Below are 20,888 nucleotides of genomic sequence, written 5' to 3'. Positions count from 1 at the left end.
CCTGGTCCCAGTGGTATCCTAAGCTCATGACTCAAATTCCCAGCAGGCTTCTAGTTGAGTATTTCTTAAAACTCTGGGCTTAGTCACACAGTGACCTGGAATTTAAGGCAAATAAGGGTCTCTTCCTTCCATCCTTAAAAATATTTTTGCTGAAGGACACCAAGCTAAAGAGGCACGATGGGTCTAGAGCTTTTTAGAGTTTTTACTCTTTGAGGTGTACCAAGTTAAAAAAAACTGGGGAGAGTGAACGATGCTAGCTTTGAATTTCAAACACAGCTCTTGACTGTCAGAGAAACAAGTTCATTTCCAAGTTTATTAACAAAATGCTTTTTTTTTTTAAACCCCAGTGCTATTTACCCAAAGACAAGGAAAGAAGAATGAAAGGAAGAAAAGGGAGGGAGGGAGGGAAGGATGAATGTTGGGAGGGAGAGCAGGAAAGAGGCTGGCTGACTGGCTGGCTGGGTAGATGGACGGCTGCATGGATGTCACAAGCATCTTCCTAGGAAAAGTTTCAACATATTTTGGAGTTCTTCTTGAATTTATTTTGATCAAAAAACATGTAAATAAAATTTCTTTAAGAAGTAATTATCCATACATTATCTTCAATAATAATTTATCTTAAAATCTGGTTTAGCTTTAAAAAAAAAATCTTAGTAATACTAGGTAAATACAGTGGGGTACTTTTTTCTATAACTTCAAAGAGTAATTTTTTCTACATTTCTCAGTTATCTATCTTCTGAATCCTTCAAATCCATTCCTCATTACTCTTAGAGCTCTAGGCTAAATGTTATCCCTAGCATGGTTCAAGATAGTAATTTTAATAAAATTTTAACAAAATTTAATGGTAAAATGTAGCATATTTACCTTTTCCTCATTCTTGTTCTCAATGTTTTATGAATATAAGAAAAATTATATGTTTCAGGCATAATAATATCCTAAAACATCAATTTTTTTTATAATTCTTTGTAATATTTGCAAGATTGTATAGGGATCAATTGGAATTTTAAGGTTTAAAGTACAGAGCATGCAATATAACAGTGATAACAATTAGTATATCATCCTGCTTCCCTGGGGACTCAGATGGTAAAGAATCCACCTGCAATGCAGGAAACTGGGTTTTAATCCCTGGGTAGGGAAGACACTCCCCTCTTCCCCCATCACCACCCCCAGAAGAAAGAAAAGACAACCCACTGCAGTATTCTTGCCTGGAGAATCCCATGGACAGAGGAGCCTGGTGGGCTACAGTCCATGGGGTTGCAAAGAATCGGACATGACTGAGCAACACACACACACACACACACTTATCTAAATTACCTATATTTATCATGAAAAATTAAAATTACTCTTCATATCTGTAGCAAAATAAAAGGGAAGGTCTCTTCTAAACAAACTCTACTTTTTAGAACTCTAAAAATTCAATTTGAACATTACATTTCAAGGAACAAAAAAACAACAGATGGACATCTATATTACAGTTCACAAAAAAACCCTGATAAGGTTTCAGAGGTCTCTTTGGTCCCAGTTTTCCCCCTACCCTTGAATCACCAGATAATGTGCTTAAAGAAAGCATTCTTTCTGGGGCTATTTACATGAAGTTATCCTTATCAGCAATCTCATGAAAGAGTTCTCCAATTATACCACCCAAACCTCAGCACTCTCTTTTCCATGTTTAATAAGACCCCTGGAAAACACCATATCTCAAAAGAATAAAGAAAAGATGGTCTATTTTTAATTCATTTCCTTCAAAATAAACTATTACTCTCTAAGTCCTATTTCTATGCTGGTATCCAATTTTGACCTTCCACTTTATAGATATATTTAAGAGACATTCAAAAACAGTGTGCACACACACCAGTGGGGAACTTGCCATTTCTCCCTCTCAAACTACCACTATTTATATAATATTGCTGCCCTCATAAAAGGGACTCCATTACCATCAGCAATTCATGTCCCTGCTTCAGTACCAGATGCAAAACAGGATACAGAAACAAGATCTCTCTCCTCCATTTACTTTTTTTTTTCATTCCAACCTCTGGATATAATCCTCAGTTCCACGCCACTGGCCTGCTTCGTCATCTGACACTCTCGATTTTTACCTTCTCAAGTCTTAGTGACCCTCCTGGAGTAATTTTGTGTCAATCCTGATTACTGCGTCAATCTAAATATTACAGAATGAGTTTGCTCATTTTCCCCTCTGTCAGTCCCCTCACAAAACTGCCACTTAAGGAAATGCATCTTGAACAATTCGCCAAATCAAACTCATGATCCTGAAAGTGCCTCCAAGCACCACCCCGCCCTATTCTGTTCAGAGCATCTAACTTTTCCAGAGTAATCAAAAGTTGCTTTTCATAAAAATATTTCTCTAGTTGGACGTCGGATACAAAGGGCTTTGTTAGAACAGCAAAATGCTTTTCTCCCCAGTCTGCACCCACGGAACACTAAACCACTATGAAACCAAACCAAAACAGAACCCACCGTCATTGTGCGTCAGCCACGTGAAGGGGCATCTGGAAAGAACCCAAGTGTCAAGAACCTTCATGCCAACAAAGCCAAGAAGCAAAGCTACAAATGAAGGCAAAATTAATGGGAGAAAACACCCACAGATGTAGAAGCTACTCATTTTAAAGATGGTGACGAGAGCAGGAAAGCAGTAAGGAGAGAAGGAGGAGAGGTGAAGACCAACTGGAATGCTTCCACCTACACTTTAAAACCTGACTGTATCTGGAAATCTGAAGTTTGAAAAGCAAAACTCAGCCTATCACAATTTAAAGAGAACAACTTTTTTCTTGATAAAAATGAGCTGCTTCGAACCTATGTGGGGCAGAGTTATTTTTTAAACCTGATTCACAAAGCTATCATTGCTCTTTCAGAACACTTTAAAATGACCTTTTAAGTTTCTTAACAATTGTCAAGTTTTAAAACCTAATCCCTTTAACATCATATATCCTAAGCCACTCTAATTTAAACCTACTTTGGTGCCGTCTTCCAGTTTCGGTTTGCAATGGAATCTGTACAATTAACAATAACCTTCCTCCTTCTCCTCTTTTCAGGGAGCCGAGAATGACATATCTCCTTATCTCCCTATTTGCGCCATTAGACTGACATATTTTGCCTCATCTGTCACCTTCCATAAAACTCTGCTTTCGGATATGAGTTAATTCATTTTTAGTTGTCCTCGATGTTCTAAAATAGTGATGTTTGACAGAATTAATACAGTGCTCTAGTTTTCTCTGTTCAACTGGTATTTAATTAAAGATCTTGGAGGCCATCTTTCTCTCGGGTTACACTGTTTAAAGAAGGAATGTTACTTCCTCCCTGGACAATGTACTAAACCACATGGCAACAGAGCAATCTTCTTAAGGTCTCCCATCCTCCCATTTAACAGATTGTTTCACTATGTAAAAACTACCAGCAGGACAGATTGCCACTTGATTTCATAGTGATGCTACTTTTCACATCTCTGAACTGCAACTTTACTATAGCCTACCTTCTCTCTTACCTTTAAAGTTCCCAGAATTTCTGGAGTTCTGATGCTCCCTTATATTTTTATTTGATCACTGCTTTTGTTTCACTTGGACCTCAAAGAAGTCCTAATGGTATTAACTTGTAAGAGGTCTTGAATCTCTGGTAATAATGCAGAGAGTCTTTAAGCAATTAGAACTACCTAAGGCACAGACACAAAATTTCTTAAAGTCTTTTGAATTAATATCTTTTGGTGAATAGCCCACTTAACCGGGTATGTCATCATTTTCTAAAGGTAAACGCAGCATGCGTAATTTAAACTGGCACCTGCTGTTTACCACGCAAATAATCATTCTCTTGGATGGCCTTTTGAAAGTTAGCGTTTCTTAATAATTCTTTGGCTGTATCAGAACCACAAGAGGCATGTCCATTGAAGCAAACTTCAGGAGCAATAAACTAACAAACAGACTCTAGGTGGTGGTATAGGTTATTTTTTATCATGATGTTTTGCTCTTAAAAAAACTGCAAGAGTCAGAGGAGCCTTCAGCCTCTTTTACTCATGTCTTTTTACTGCAAACTTATACAGTTTTAGGGTGGACAATTAGTAAAAGTTTGGAGACCCACACAGGAAGTGGTCCAAGCATTAAACCTGGTTTTCAACTACCTCAAAGGCACTGTAGAGAGCGCACTGGAGTAAAACCAACAATGAGTCCTCCTCCTTTTTGTTTGTTTTTTGTAAGTATTTTACTCCTGCTCCTAGGGCAGTTTCAAGGCGTCAGTGTGGAAAGAGGTCTTTCCCCACCAGAGTGTAGGAAACAGACTAAAGTAATAATCCTGCAGCCCGCAGGATAATGGCTGTTCCACTGCTGGAATCTTCTTTGTCTTTAGGAACTAATTTCAAGCAGAGAAAAGTTAGCACTGGTGATGAAGCCACTACTCTCTGAAACCAGTTAAACCCAAGCCACATTACCAAAACGCTGGGCAAAACCAGAGCAACTTACTTCAAAGCTGAAAACATTTCAACATACTCCAGGCAGCAACCCACACTTTGGTGCCAGGCAGAGGAAGCACCATTTGTTTAAAAAGTCCACTTATCTCACTGTCTCTTCAACAACAAAGGTGGCAAACTAGTGATTAACCATTGAAGAATCACATCGGGAAGATGCCACCCACTTGCTAAAGTCATGATTCTCTAATAAGCAGGTTCAATGCAATTCGTAACTTTAAAGAATGAATTACCAAGAGCCCTCTGCTTCACAAATCACTCCCTCACCAAACGTAAAAAACAACCATCATCTGTAACTCCACAACCATTTTTTACTTTCATCCTATGGACTCTGTTCCTCTAAGAACAGTACCCCCTCCCCACCCCCTCCCCCGCCCCGCACAATTTCACATTTAATCATTTATATTACCGGAGACAAACTCCAACTCAGTTCCACCAACTGAGTGAAAAGTCCCTGTGGCTAAGAACGTATTACTTCTTTTTCAACATAAAAACGCCTTATTAAAAATTTTTTTTAAACACAAAAGTACTTATGCTGTTTTCCGTCTACTATCTTCAAAACTCAATTCAATAACGAGATAGAAGGTAAAAACTCCTATAATACTTCAGAGATCAACATGTGTCACAGACTCGCAGACTGTTCGCCTCTAAGACATAGTTGATTCCTTTGTTCCTCCAGACGGAACAGCAACTCTTGATTAAAATTTGGAAAACTACTTTGGAAGGGTTGTGACGGTTTGCAGAATATTTCCCGGGAAACCCTTCATAAGACAATATCCACTAGTAGTAGAAGAGGACACACAGATGTAAGAGAGAAAAACGAAGCCTCCCAGGACCTGCACAGGGTTCACTCTAGAGGTGAACCCGGTTTTCTGGCTCCGGAGAAAAGTGATGGTTGAGGCCTCGGGTCCCAGGGGCCTCGCCCTCGGGAGGGGAAGGACACGTACCAACGGGCCTGGCTGGACCCGAGGGTCGGCTAGGGGCCGGGAGCGCGGTCCCCTTGCCTACCCACTTTCCCCAGTCCGGGATCCGGCCAGCTCAGAGCAGGGAGGCACCCGGGCGAGAGGCGGGGGGAGCTGCGCCCGGCGCCGCCCAGGACGCCCGGGGCAGCAGGACTGAGAACGGCGCGACGAGAAGCGCCCGGGGCTCCGGGCCGAGGGGGACAGCCGAGCGGGGGCGCGACCCCGGCCCGGGTCCGGGGCAACACGGCGGCCGCCCTCCCGTCCCCGGCCCAGGACGGCCAAGAACGCGCCGGTGAGCCCCCGGGCCAACTCCACAACTTGCCGGCCCCGCTGCCCGGGCCCCCCGAGTTCCCGGGCAGGTTCGGAGCCGGCAGGAGAGGCGGGATTTGCCCGGAAGCCGTCCCCCTCCGCCGAGCCCACCCCGCCGTCCGCGTCCGCTCCCGCCGCCCCGCAGCGCGGGACCCCCGGCCGCCCCGACGCCCCCCGAGGCCCTGCCCGCCAACGCCAACGCCGCCGCGGGCCGCGCTCCCGGCCATTTCCGGCGGCGGCGGCCGCTCGTCCGAGCCCCCCGGCCGCGGCCGCCACTCACCCGAGGCCGCCGCGGCTCCGAGCGCCGGGGCTCCGGCCAGCTCACTCCGCGAAGGCGCCCCGCCGCCCCGTCCTCCCTCGGCGCCCCGGCGAGCTCTTCCCTGCGATCGGCAGCGCTGCCGGGCGCAGCGGCCGCCGCGAGGCCACGGGCGGGCGCGCGGGCGAGCGCGGGGCCGGGTCGTCCCTCCGCCTCGGCCGCCGCCGCCGCGCCGCCTCCTCCGCCGCCGCCGCCGCCGCCTCCCGAGTTCGGGGCTCTGCTGCAATGTCTGCGAGGCTGACTTTGAGCGCCTCGCTCGCCGCCTGCCCGCCCGCCCGCAGCCGCGCTCCTCCCTCCGCCGCCGAGGCGGCCGCGGCCCAGTCCCTCCCCTCGCCGCTCCACGCCATTCAGCTCTTCAGCCAAGTTTCTTAACCCTTTTTTCCCCCCCTCTCTTCCATTGTCACCAGGGCGGCAGGCACGCGCTCGGGTCCCGGAGGCTCGCGGGAACTGCGGGGCCCCCTCGGTTGGCTGGTTTTCCTCCTCGCCCGCCCTCCGGCCGGCCGGGCGGGGGCTGCGGGGGCCCCGAGGCAGCGGGAGGAGCACGGCGGCCGGGAGAGGTGGGTGCTCCAGGCGCCCCGAGCCCTTCCCCGCGGCTCCCGGCTCTGTCCAGCAGCCCCCACCGCCGCCGGAGGCGCCGGGACAGCTCCTCCTGGGGCTCCCGGGGGGGTGGGGACCACTCTCGTGACCCAGGCCAAAAGCCCGCGAAGGGGGCTCAGCCTGGGGGTCCGGACGCCCCGGGTCCCTTCCTGGGTGCCGGCATCTTAGGCTTCCTTCTCCTCCCACTTCACCCCACGACCCGTGTCTCCTGGGCTCCCTCTCGCCCACCCCCCAACTTCCACCACCTTGTAATCTGTGTGTCTTGCTTTAGTCTGGCGGGGCGTGGGGGGCGCTAACTGCGGGTCCCTCTGATCCCGCGCCCTGCACGTAGAAGGCACCCAGGGATAATCGGCGGGTGAGTCCGAGAAGAAAACTGGGAAGGAGACCTGAGGAGCGCCGGGTTCAGCTCCTCGGACGGGAGCAGGGTTTATCTTCTGCTGCTTTGTCACTGCGAAGTCTCCAGCGGAGCCGTTCCGCGAATCGACATCGTCCTCGGACCGAACCTGACCCTCCAAGACAAGGCAGAAGGCACCCAGCTGCCACTTCTCGGGCAGCTCTCCGCCGGTTCAGGCTCCGAGTAAGAAATAACAATTACATCACGAGGCCGGGGCGGTAGCCCCGGAGAGCCTCCTGGTTTCCTGCAGCCTGATCTCCCTGAACCCGCCTCTAAATTGGGGGGGATACGGATTGGTGAAGAGAGAAAGTGGAGGGAGGAGAGAGTCATCCGAAACCATCATTTCCCCCTTCTCCCTGTATTTGCTGTTTTAAAATCTTATCCTCAAGGCTCTCCCCAAACATCAAGCTAGAACTATTAACACCCCCGCAACACCTCCCCAGATGTCAGGTTTCTTTTTGACTCTAGCATCTAGCATTTAGTAACTCGCCATGAAAAAGAAAAAAAAAAAAAATTGCCAGGGGAAATGAGGACCGTTGCAGAAATTGTTTTTGCTTGCTGCAAAAACGCTGAAGTACAGCTTAGCCTCACTGTAAACTCCGAAATGGCATGCCTGTGTTTAAACACTTATTACACAAAACAAGTGAGTGGATAAGACACTCCATTCCTATGTGTAGGTTTTCAGATCCTTAAGGATTCGACAGCATTTGAAAATAAAGTTGCTAGTGCACTTAAAAAAAAAAAAAAACTATCCAAGTCATAAAACAGTATTCTATGCCTGTTATGTAATGGTTGTGTTGTGCGTGTAAAATGTCATTTAACCTTTAAAAATATGAATGAGGATTTGGGAACACCTTCACAGTCTTAAAAGGGAAAGCGATATTTCAGAAGAATGCTTAATAATACAGCACCTAGCACAGTGCTGGGCACATGACAGAAAGATTTTTCTTCATGGTGATAGTGCATTTTAGAACAATTATTTTACATCACCCTAGTGATTTCAACTGTGCGATCTGTTGCCATCTTATATATTTAAACCTCATATGAGAGCTTATTATTTGTATCCACCACCATTTGAAATCTGTTCAAGGCAGCTTAGTAAAGTCCACTGTTCTGCATGACAACGTTTATCCAGGATTGATTCAGAGCCAACTGTTTCAATTAAGTGATAGGAAGCATTATTGGAGTGTGACCCTTTAAGGAATCAAACTAATTTTCTTTAAAACTGTTGTACAAAGATTTTCTGAAAACGTATTATAAATGTTTCTATTTTCTTAAGCCATTTTTTGGCTTTTTCTTGAAAATTCAGAGTTAATTTTGATAGTAGGTTATAATGAATTTAAGGACTACATCATTTCCTGTTCTCTATCAAGCTCCTTCCTAGGAGTCAGGGATGCTCCCAGGACGAATAGAAGCCATCAGTCCTCTCCCTGAAGGACTCCAGGATACTATGATCCAGTGATCATCTCTGTCTTTCATAGTTGCTCTCTCTCCCCCTTCCCTAACTAACAATCTTTTCTCTCTTTTGCCAGGGTTCCTGTCTCTAACATTATCCTCCTCTTCTGATTGGCAACTGCTAGTCTGGTGCAGACTGAGATTCCAGATAGCCTCATTTGTCACCATTCAGTCTAAAGTAAAACAAAATAGTTCCCATGTAAGGAACTGATGTGCTCACCAAGGAGAAAGGCAGGTGAACTTTAGTGCATCGACCTTGTGACAGATATGTGAACTAGTCAAGTGATGCTTTAAAAATCATTCTTTTTTCTTCTTAACTGGGTTTTAGATCATTGTGGTTGGTAGATAAATGACCTCCTAGTAAATAAGATTACACAGTTAATGCAACAAGCCAAATACAGGTCCTTCCCTTTTTAACACTCCTGTTAAAAAGTCTACTGCAAAATGTTAGATAACTTAACAGAGCTCCTCACTTAATTCTTCATCTATCTTCTCAAACCCACAGAAATCCAATCATTGAAAGCCTTAACTCTTTTTGATAGTACATTAATGTTAAGTAAATTGCACACCTTTGTGGAATTCATTTTTAATCATTCTAATTGTTTTAGGGCTATTTTGTTGTTGTACTTTGTTTTTTTAAAAAATCAATACCTAAATTTCCTGGCTAAGAGAGTCATTGTAAGGATACTGGGGCATATATGTAATAGAAGAATGCCTATTCTGGAATTTGTATTTTGAAGGCAACTCATTTTAACCAATTGTGATGTGAAAAAGATGCTCTTGAGCTTTTATACTTACACACACAACTATTTTTTAAATTCAGGGTTCCTGTGGGATCAGATACATATAGTTCAGGCTCAGAGCTTTTATCTGCCACAAAGAAGTTGTCTGGGAGAGGCATGCTTATGATGTGCTCCCTGAACCTGTCTGTGATAGCATTTTTCACTCCAGTTGGTGACTGTATCCCATTCTAGATGCAGTCACTACAGGCATAGGGTCCATGTCTTTTTGATTCATGTTTGGATATGTCCCCACCTATCCCTGTGTTCTTCAAATGGTAGGCATCCAGTAGATATTGGGCAAGATACTTTCACAGTATAGAAAAGTTTTGTATAGGCAAAGCTATGGTCGTTTGAGTAGTCGTGTACAGATGTGAGAGTTGGACCATAAAGAAGGCTGAGCGCTGAAGAACTGATGCTTTTGAACTGTGGTGCTGGAGAAGACTCTTGAGAGTCCCTTGGATTGCTAGGAGACCAAACTGGGCAATCCTAAAGGAAATCAACCCTATTCATTGGAAGAACTGATGTTGAAGCTGAAGCTCCAGAATTTTGGCCACCTAATGCAAAGAACCAACTCATTGGAAAAGACCCTGACACTGGGAAAGATTGAAGGCAAAAGGAGAAGGCAGTGGCAGAGGATGAGATGGTTGGATGGCATCACTGACTCAATGGACATGAATCTGAGCAGACTCTGGGAGATAGTGAAGGACAGAGGAGCTAAGCATGCTTCAGTCTATGGGGTCACAAAGAGTCAGAAACAACTTAGTGACTGAACGACAACAACTTTCACAATCCAGAGGACAATCTGTATTTCTAGTTTGGGTACAAGTGTGGAGGAAGTGAGTTCAGAGAAAATTTTACAGGGAAAAGAATGCTTTAACTGGCTATTAAAAGGTAAGAATTTGCCAGCTAGGCCAGTGGGAAAGGGTTCTTAAGAGAGGGAAAAGACTGCCTAACAGTAGTAAGGTGTGAAGAAAACAGAAATATGTGTTGAGAAGTACTGAACTTACCTTATACACTATGAACTAATGACTAATGAACTATGACAGAGAACAGAAATCTATACAGATGAAAGTCTAGTATAGTTATACAGTTAAAGTCCTTCAACATCTAGAAAAATGCTGTCCAATAAAAATATAAACTCAGCCACAAATGTGAGCTGTGGATGTACCTTTAAATTTTCTAGTAGCCACATTTTCAAAATACAAAGAAACAGGTAACATTAATTTTAATAATTTAACTACCAAAAATATTATTTCAGTGTGTATACAACATAAAAACTTTTCAATAAACATTTTATATTCTTTCATTCAAAGTGATGTCTCAAAATCCGCTGGGGTTTTTACACTCCTAGGATATCACCTTCAAGTACTTAGCTACTGTATGGGACAGTGTCTCTCTAGAGGACAGATAAAATCTTTGATGGTACAGTTAAAGGAAATTTTCTGAAAATGAAAATCTGAATCTTGTGTAATCTATGATTTTAGTTGTGTTGATTACTGGTGTTTAACTTTGCTATGTTATAAAGACTACTTTCTTGTATCTAGGCTTTTATGCCAATTAGAGAATCAGCGAAGTTTACTTTTTATGTACTGTTACTCCATTAACCATACTGTAGTTACAACTAATTTTATTTCTATTAACTCTGGTGATGGACTGTAAATGTAACCTGACTGTATAGCTTTAAAAAACACTATAAATTTGGAGTTGAGTAAACTGTTAAAAAGTCTTCCTTAGAGCGCAGAACTACTTTGTGAGTTACTGTCAAACGTCATCCTGGCTATAGAAGCGCAGGGTTTTGCTCTTCAGTTCTTCCATGCCCACGCACTTATGGAGAATATTAGATTGGTGCAAAAGTAATTCTGGTTTCACACTCTGAATTTTAAATCATTAAGGAAGTTGGAAGTGAAACTGTTAGTCGCTCAGTCATGTCTGACTCTGCGACCCCATGGACTTCAGCCCACTAGGCTCCTCTGTCCACAGTGTTTTCCAGGCAAGAATACTGGCATAGTCTGCCATGCCCTCCTCCAGGGGATCTTCCCCACCCAGGGATCAAATTTGGGTCTCCTGCGTTGCAGGTAGATTCTTTACCATCTGAGCTACCAGGGAAGCCCTTTAAATCATTATAACTAGGCTCAAATATCTTTATTAATCAAAATAGGAACTATTACAATCAACACATCTTTGCCAACAAGAAATAAGTTTGCTTATTCCTGCAGCGTAAAAATTTGTGCTTTGGGATTCAGGTACTCTTGGAAAACATTTTCTGCCTCATGCTAGTTGTGAAAGCATTTTCCCTGCAAAAAGTTATTGAGATGCTTGAAGAAGTGGTAGTTGACTGGCAAGAGGTCAGGTCAGTAGAGCAGATGAGGCAAAGCTTTGTAGCCTTTGTAGCCCAGTTCATTCAACTTTTTAAGTGTTGGTTGCACAGTGTGCAGTGGGGCATTCTTGTGGAGAAGAATTAGGCTTTTTCTGTTGACCAGTGCCTGCTGCCAATGTTGCAGTTTTCGGTGCAACTCATCTATTTGCTGAGCATGGATTCAGAAAGCTATAGTGGATCAGAGGGGCCGCAGACTAACAAACAGTGACCGTGACTCTTTTTGGTGAGAGTTTGGCTTTGGGAAGTTCTTTGGAGCTGCTTCTCAGTCCAACCACTGAGCTGGTTTTTGCTGGTTGTTGCATAAAATCCACTTTTCAGTGCACATCACAATCCGATTGAGAAATGGCTTGTTGTTGTGTAAAATAAAAGAAGATGACACTTTAAAATGATGATTATTTTGATTTGCGGTCAGCTCGTGAGGCACCCACTTAGCCAGCTTTTCGCCTTTCTGATTTGTTTCAAATGCCTAATGACCATAGAGTGGGCTACACTGAGTTCTTGGGCAACTTCCCATGTAGTTGTCAGAGGATCAGGTTCGATGACCCTCTCTATCAGTCATTGTCAGTTTCTGATGGTTGGCCACTACTCTTCTCATCTTCAAGTCTCTCATGGCCCATTTTGAATGTGAATAAAAAAATTGCTCAGGTTTGCATTTTGTCTAACATCATATCTATAGTCTAAAATAAATATAAACAGCAAGTAATGTCATTAGCAAAAAAAAATTCAAGTGAGAAATGCACATTAAAATGATGTGTAACAGAATCACATTTATTTAAGAATATATTCTAATATCAAACAGCAAAGTGCAACAATGCAAAACAATTACGTTTACACCAACCTTAATAGCTTTTCCCCCACAAATTTGTTAACAATTTAGGAAAACAGATAGAGTCATTCCTTGATATCTGTAGAGGACTGGTTACAGCACCCCCCACAAAACCTAAACCCTCAGATGCTCAAGTCTCCTGTAAAATGGCAGTAGAGTTTGCATCCTAGGAACATCCTTTCTTATATTTTAAATAGTCTCTAGGCTACTTATCGGAGAAGGCAATGGCACCCCACTCCAGTAGTCTTGCCTGGAAAATCCCATGGATGGAGGAGCCTGGTAGGCTGCAGTCCATGGGGTCGCAAAGAGTCAGACATGACTGAGCAACTTCCCTTTCACTTTTCACTTTCATGCATTGGAGAAGGAAATGGCAACCCACTCCAGTGTTCTTGCCTGGAGAATCCCAGGGACGGTGGTGCCTGGTGGGCAGCCATCTATGGGGTCACACAGAGTCGGACATGACTGAAGCGACTTAGCAGAGGCTACTTATACCCTGGAAGAGGACATGGCAATCCACTCCAGTATTCTTGCCTGGAGGATTCCATGGATTGAGAAGCCTGGCAGGCTATAGTCCATGATATCACAAAGAGTCAGACATGACTGAGCAACAAAACCCAGACTACTTATAACACCTAATACAATGTAAATACTATGTAATAGTTGTAAATACAATGTTAAATGCTGTTTAAATAGTTGCCAGCAAGCAGCCAGTTGAAATTTTCATTTTGAAACTGTTTCTTTTTGTTTTAGCATATTTTCCATCCTTGGTTGATTAAACCCATGGATATGGAATGTGCAGATATGGAGGGCTGACTGTATGTACTTTGCTTTAGTTTAAGGTTATCTGAGTAAAATCTCTAAAAATGAATTGAATTATGTTTTACCCAGTTGATCTATTATACAGATGTATATTTGTGAAATCCTGAAACATCTTATTCATTTATGACAGGGCTGTGTAATGAGATCTACATGACCCATTTCTACGTAAAACAATAGGATTCTGTGTAACATTTACATGGACATATTAAACTGACATATCATCAAAACTGACAGATTTTCCTTAGCTTCTTTGGGATTTCTTGGGTTTTTGGATCCCTTAACTATACTGCATGTTTTCTTTTGGAGGGACTGAGAAAGCATCGTCCATATTTGCCTTTCATAAAGTGTCTGCCTTCTCCTTCCTCACTTTCTTTCAGCTGCTTGTATGCAGTCATTTTCAATTGTTGTTGTTTTTTTAAGATCCAGTTTTCAGGATTCATTCTAGTGAATAAATTGAGTGCCCTGGTTTCGCCAGTCCTTGGCACTCATGCCCCACCAGAATAAAAGGGCTCCAGTCTCATTACGGAAAACTGCACAGGAACCTGCAGACTAAGTGTCTAAATGTCTTAATCTTAGCTCTTCAGACCTTTATGGTACTTAGAATGCTACAGTACTTGCTTACTGCTGCCCCTTCAAGCAGGTGGCTGCCTCAAACAAAGGCTAGTGTGGATTTTATTAATATTTACGTATGTGTGTGTGTGTTGTTGTTGTTTAGTCACTAAGTTGTGTCTGACTCTTTTGCAACCCCATGGACTATAGCCTACCAGGATCCTCTGTCCATGGGATTTCTCAGGCAAGAATACTAGAGTGGGTTGCCATTTTCTTCTCCAGGGGATCTCCCCCAGCTCAGGAATCGAACCATATCTTCTGGATAGACAGGTGGCTTCTTTACCTCTGAGCCACCAGGGAAGCCTAAATATAGATAGATAGATAGATAGATAGATAGATAGATAGATAGATATAGATATCTCCAGAAAATTGCATGTTGACAATTAACTTTGGCTGCCTTACAATTCTTAAGTGACACAGAATAGTAAGGGTGAAGGATGGTTTATTCAGGTCAGCCCAAGTGTCAGTAATTTAGAGTGCAAAATACTAAGTATGTGAGTGTGTGTGTGTGTGTGTGTTTGTGTGTGTGTAGGTGTGCGCACCCACACAAAATCTTCCATTCCACTGATGCCCATATGGAAGTCCAGAGGATTTCCTGGATAATTCTCTTCTGACCTAGGAAAAGAATTCTTGATAAGCAGTATAAACTCCTCATGTCCCAGTAAGTCTTATAGCAGATACATAGCTCAATAATTTACAGTAATAACTACGCCAACCAAGCTTTATTCTGTTAGGTAGCTCAATGATTTATCCTGTTAGTAGCTCAGTGTATTCTGTTTCCTAGAAGCCAGATATCCAAGAAATCTAATCCCAGATTCTGTCAGTTAGTAGCTGCATTTTAGCTACTAGTAAGAGAAATAAGAACTAACAGTGACTTAACCAGTGTGGAAGGTGATTTTTCTCCATTGTAAAAAGGCCCACAAATGGCATTTTGGGGGCCACTTTGATGATACCATCATTACTAAGCACCTGGATTGCTTCTATCCTGTCACTGTTAGCTCTTTACTTTCATTCTGAAAGTTGCCTCGTGATCTTAATTGATTGCTGGACTTCCACTCATCAAATTGCATTCCAGGCTGGGAGAATGTGGATGGCCTACCACCTTTCAAAGGCGTTTTCCTGAAAGGAGCATCCTAACAATGCTCCTGGTGACATCTAATTGGATGGATTCAGAAGGAGTGTGAGGTATATCATATTTTAGCTAAAAATAATACTCAAAATCAAGATTTTATTTCTAAGTAAGGAGATGAGACTTGATATTGAGCGAGTATATCAGTTACCTTGTGCTATATAACAAATCACCACCGCAACGAGAAGCTTAAGACGAGAAACGCTATCATCTCAAAGCTTCTGTTAAGTAAAGAATTCAGAAACAGCTTAGCTGGATTGTTTTGACATACGGTCTCTCATGTGGTTGCAGTCAGGATATTGGCAGGGTCTGCCTTCATCTGAAGGTTTGCCTGGAGGTGGAAGATCCAATTTCAAGAAGGCTCCCTCACAAGGCTGTTGGCATGAGGCCTCAGCACCTCACATGGCTATTGGCTGGAGGCCTCAGGCCCTTGCTACAGGAACCTGTCCACAAGCTGCTTGAGTATCCTGCTGACTCCCTGCTAGAGCGAGCTGTCCAGGAGAAAGCAGTGATGAAGTCCCAGTGTCCTTTATGACCTGGTTTCCTAATTGACACAGGATACTTCCACTTTATTCTATTAATTAGAAGTGAGTCACTAAGTTAATTCCACTCACTGGGGGAGAGTCATCCTAAAGGGAAGTGTAACAAATAATTTGTGGACATAGCTTAGAACCTGCAGATTAGGCTATTGGCGATTTTCTGTCATAGTCCACCCTTTGGTTTTCCAGACCCATATGCACCCCTTTGTTTCATAAATAGAACAGTCTCACTGCCTCTCCAAGGGATCAAGACCCAAGTGTCTCTCTGCTACTGCTGTTTCAGAAACAGATATGCAACCCTCTCAAAGAGGCCCAGATGGGACTCTTCTGGGTTGGTAACCAGTTAAGTAAAGACATATTTTCACCATAAAAAGGAATGAATTTGAGTCAGTTCTGGTGAGGTGGATGAACCTAGGGCTTGTACAGAGTGAAGTGAGTCAAAAAGAGAAAACAAGTATCGTATATTAACACTTTTATATGGAATCTAGAAAAATGGTACTGATATACCTATCTGAAGATGCAGAGGTAAAGAACAGACTTGTGGGATACAGCAGGTGAAGGAAAGGTGGGTGAGCTGAGAGTGCAGAGCTGAAACATATATCACCATGCATAAAGTAGCCTGTGGGAGATTGCTTAACCCAGTATTCTGTAACAACCTAGAGGGGTGGGAGGTGGGAAGGAGGTTCAAGGGGAAGGAGACATATGTATACTCATGGCTGATTCATGTTGTATGGTGGAAACCAACATAATATTATAAGGCAATTATCCTCCAATTAAAAAAATAAAAACAAATTTGAAAGAAAAAAATCGAAAAGATATATTTTCAGCTACCAGCACATGTAAGTTTTCAATGATGGAGAAGAAATGGGTCATTGCAGTAAGCCAACGTCCATTGGTGACATTAGGTACCATTTCACAATAATTATCAAAACCTACTGAACAGGAATAACCAGGACTCTCTGCCCCAGCACTGCAGGAAGTTTCTTTGTTGGCTAACCTGGAAACTCCTGGTTCTTTCTCTGGAATGCTCTCCTTCATTCCTTGTCCTCTATTGCTCCTGGATCTACCCTGGAAGGTTCATCCTTGTCAGTTTTCCTTGACAAATATATCAGAGGTGGGCATGGGGGTGGGGTGGGGTGGGGTGGGGTGGAGGGCCGGATGTACTTCTTGGAGACTTTATGAGATTTGAAATATTGGAGTTGTTTCAAAGTTTTAACAATCACAGAATGTCGCAGACCAAGTTTTGGGTTTCTTTGGGAAGATAATTTCTCCAAACACTTAGCAAACTTGACTTGTTTCAATTCTGTTCCATGTACAAACTACCATAGTCAAAAGACTTGCCCAGACATGGTTTTTGAGCCTGCAGATTCTCCTCTTTTATTTGCTGGGCTCTGTTCTCTGCCCTTCCCTCTGGCCCTTAAAGTAATGGTGGCTACCTTGAGAACATCTGAAATAATAGGCTTACATGGGGAAGCAATACAGTTCATCATCTCTTGCCAGCAATATCACTGCTGCTTTATGACAAAGCAAGAGCCTTACCTCCTGCTAACACTGTAGTTTCATGGCTACAGCTTCAAACTTCTTCAAGTTCAGATACAAAAAAGCAGATGAGTTGTTCAACACCGCAAGTTCTAAATCACTGGACTCTCCATCAATGCAGTTAGTGGGCATAGGCAGAGAATGCCTTCTTTAGCAAAACACCTATGGATAATATGAGTTCATTCTATTATCTCCTTGAACACTATAACCTCGGGCAACAGCTATCTTGCTTTTAAAAGTAAACAAGTGAGACACTAACCAAATATTTGGCTACCAGATAAAAACTAAATTCTGAGCCCTCACTATCCAAAGCTTCTACTAAATCAGTGTTACTTGTACCTTCCAGCATCTCATTTCTGGTACCAATTACTACATAGGTCATGCATAGTTCTTGGATTCAGAAAACAAGATTAAAATTTTCTAGTTTAAACAAAAATGAGTTTACTATAATGTAATAGATAATTTATAATGTTTTTGTTGGTACTCAGGAACCACCAGGTTTGGAAGATACATAGGAGAAATATACTGCTGAACATTGGGGTGGTCAAAAGGAAACACCGTCATTATGTCACTTACACAAGTGAAGATACGGATTAAATTCTAGGTCTTCCATTAAAGTTCTATAGATGAACCAAACTCCTCAACCCCCTTGCTTGCCAGAATAGGCCTGCAGGTTCTCTCTCATGATGTTCATATCCACCTTTCTTGTCTTAAACAGGTGCATCTGGTTGGTGGAAACTAAGTAGTATGTGAAACTATACCTTCACCTGAATCTGAGAAATATCTATAACATTCACCTTTCCAATCCCTAATAACCAGAAAAACATGCTAGAAAGAGATAGAGTGGTGTTTGGTTTGTTATTCTTCAGTATTTACTAAGGATCGAAGGGCTATTTCTGAGTTTTAACTATATTTAATTAATAAACTTAAATTTATTTTATTTATGAGTAGTCCTCATGGTCAACAAAAGAGTCTGAAATGTAGAATTTGGATGCAATCTCAAAAACGACAGAATTATCTCCGTTCATTTCCAAGGCAAACCTTTCAATATCACAATAATCCAAGTCTATGTCCCAACCACTAATGTCGAAGAAGTTGAAGTTGAAGGAAATGGCAATCCACTCCAGTACTATTGCCTGGAAAATCCCATGAACAGAGGAGCCTGGTAGGCTACAGTCCATGGGGTTACAAAGAGTCAGACACGACTGTGCGACTTCACTCACTCACTCATGAAGCCCTGCAAGATCTTCTAGAACTAACAACAGAAAAATATGTCCTTTTCATCATAGGGGACTAGACTACAAAAGTAGGAAGTTAAGAGATACCTGGAGTAACACGCAAGTTTGGCCTTGGAGTACAAAATGAAGCAGGGCAAAGGCTAATAGAGTTTTTCCAAGAGAATGCACTGAGAAAACACCCTCATCCAACAACGCAAGAGACAACTCTACACATGGATATCACCAGATGGTCAATCCCAAAATCAGATTGATTATATTCTTTGCAGCAGCAAAAGCAGCAGAAGGTCTATACAGACAGCAAAAACAAGACTGGGAGCTGAATGTGGCTCAGATCATGAACTCCTTATTGCAAAATTCAGACTTAAATTGAAGAAAGTAGGGAAAACCACTAGACCACTCAGGTATGACCCAAATCAAATCCCTTAAGTTTATACAGTGAAAGTGACAAATAGATTCAAGGGATTAGATCTGATAGACAGAGTGTCTGAAGAACTATGGATGAAGGTTCATAGCACTGTACAAGAGGCAGTGATCAAGACCATCCACAAGAAAAAGAAATGCTAAAAGGCAAAATGGTTGTCTGAGGAGGCATTACAAATAGCTGAGAAAAGAGGAGAAGTGAAAGGCAAAAGAGAAAATGAAAGATATACCTGTCTGAATGCAGAGTTTCGAAGAAGAGCAAGGAGAGATAAGAAAACCTTCCTCAGTGATTAATGCAAAGAAATAAAGGAAAACAATAGAAATGGAAAGACTAGAAATCCCTTCAAGAAAATTAGAGATACCAAGGGAACATTTCATGCAAAGATGGGCTCAATAAAGGACAGAAATGGTATGGACCTAACAGAAGCAGAAGATATTAAGAAGAGATGGCGAGAATATACAGAAGAATTATACAAAGAAGATCTTTATGACCAAGATAACCACGATGGTGTGATCACTCACCTAGAGCCAGACATCCTGGTATGAGAAGTCAGGAGGGCCTTAGGAAGCATCACTATGAACAAAGGTAGTGGAGGTGATGGAATTTCAGTTGAGCTATTTCAAATCCTGAAAGATGAGGCTGTGAAAGTGCTGCACTCAATATGCCAGCAAATCTGGAAAACTCAGCAATGGCCACAGGACTGGAAAAGGTCAGTTTTCATTCCAATCCCAAAGAAAGGCAATGTCAAAGAATGTTCAAACTACCAAACAGCTGCACTCTTCTCACACACTAGCAAAGTAATGCTCTAAATTCTCCAAGCCAGGCTTCAACAGTACATGAAATGTGAACTTCCACATGTTCAAGCTGGTTTTAGAAAAGGCAGAGGAACCAGAGACCAAATTGCCAACATCCATTGGATCATAGAAAAAGCATGAAAATTCCAGAAAAACATCTACTTCTGCTTCACTGACTATGCTAAAGCCTTTGACTGTGTGGATCATAACAAACTGTGGAAAAGTCTTAAAGAGATGGGAATATCAGACCACCTTACGTGCCTCCTGAGAAATATGTATGCAGGTCAAGAAGCAACAGTTAGAGCTGGACATGGAACAAAGGACTGGTTCGAAGTTGGGAAAGGAGTACATCAAGGATGCATATTGTCTCCCTGCCTATTTAACTTATATGCAGAGTACACCATGCAAAATGCCGGGCTGGATGAAGCACAAGCTGGAATCAAGGTTGCCGGGAGAAATATCAATAACCTCAGATATGCAGATGACATCAGCCTTATGGCAGAAAGCAAAGAAGAACTAAAGAGCCTCTTGATGAAAATGAAAGAGGAGAGCAAAAAGCTGGCTTAAAGCTCAACATTCAGAAAACTAGAATCATGGCATCTGGTCCTATCATTTCATGGCAAATAGATGGGGCAATAATGGAAACAGTAAGAGACTTCATTTTCTTGGACTTCAAAATCACTGCAGATGATGGCTGTAGCCATGAAATAAAGACTCTTGTTCCTTGGAAGAAAAGCTATGACCATCACAGATAGCTTTTCTATGTTCAACATCGACAATATAATAAAAAGCAGAGACATTACTTAGCTAACAAGGGTCTGTCTTGTCAAAGCTATGGTTTTTCCAGTAGTCATGTATGGATGTGAGAGGTGGATCATAAAAAAACCTGAGCATTGAAGAATTGATGTTTTCAAACTATGGTGTTGGGGAAGACTCTTGAGAGTCCCTTGCACTGCAAGGAGATCGAACCAGTCCATCCTAAAAGAAATGAGTCCTGAATATTCATTGGAATGACTGACGTTGAAGCTGAAACTCTAATACTTTGGCCACCTGATGCGAAGAACTGACTCATTGGAAAAGACCCTGATGCTGGGAAAGATTGAAGGCAGGAGGAGGAGGGGACGACAGAGGATGAGATGGTTGGATGGCATCACCGACTTGATGGACATGAGCTTGAGTGAACTCTGGGAGTCAGTGACAGACAGGGAGACCTGGTGTCCAGTCCACAGGACTGCACAGAGTCTGACTTGACTGAGTGACTGAACTGACTGAAATGACTGAAACTTAAACTTGAGAAAAATCTTAAACAGCAAT

At 42.7% G+C, this 20,888-nt stretch overlaps 1 protein-coding gene across 1 annotated transcript in view; it reads right to left on the bottom strand.

The window, feature by feature from the left end:
* Positions 1-20,888, bottom strand: part of LOC108636217 (translation initiation factor IF-2-like) — a 229,011-nt gene that overhangs the window by 39,523 nt on the left and 168,600 nt on the right. Inside the window, exons 5-6 of the mRNA XM_018049328.1 lie at positions 7,156-7,318; positions 6,020-6,917 (exon numbers count right to left, since the gene is read on the bottom strand). Of these exons, the coding sequence (XP_017904817.1) occupies positions 6,020-6,917; positions 7,156-7,318 (1,061 nt within the window). The remainder of the gene's footprint in view (positions 1-6,019; positions 6,918-7,155; positions 7,319-20,888) is intronic.

This window comes from Capra hircus, chromosome 1, assembly GCF_001704415.2.
Source record: "Capra hircus breed San Clemente chromosome 1, ASM170441v1, whole genome shotgun sequence".
NCBI classification, from domain to species: domain Eukaryota; kingdom Metazoa; phylum Chordata; class Mammalia; order Artiodactyla; family Bovidae; genus Capra; species Capra hircus.
The sequence above is the reverse complement of the archived record's forward strand: the minus strand, read 5'-3'. Positions and strand labels throughout refer to the sequence as shown.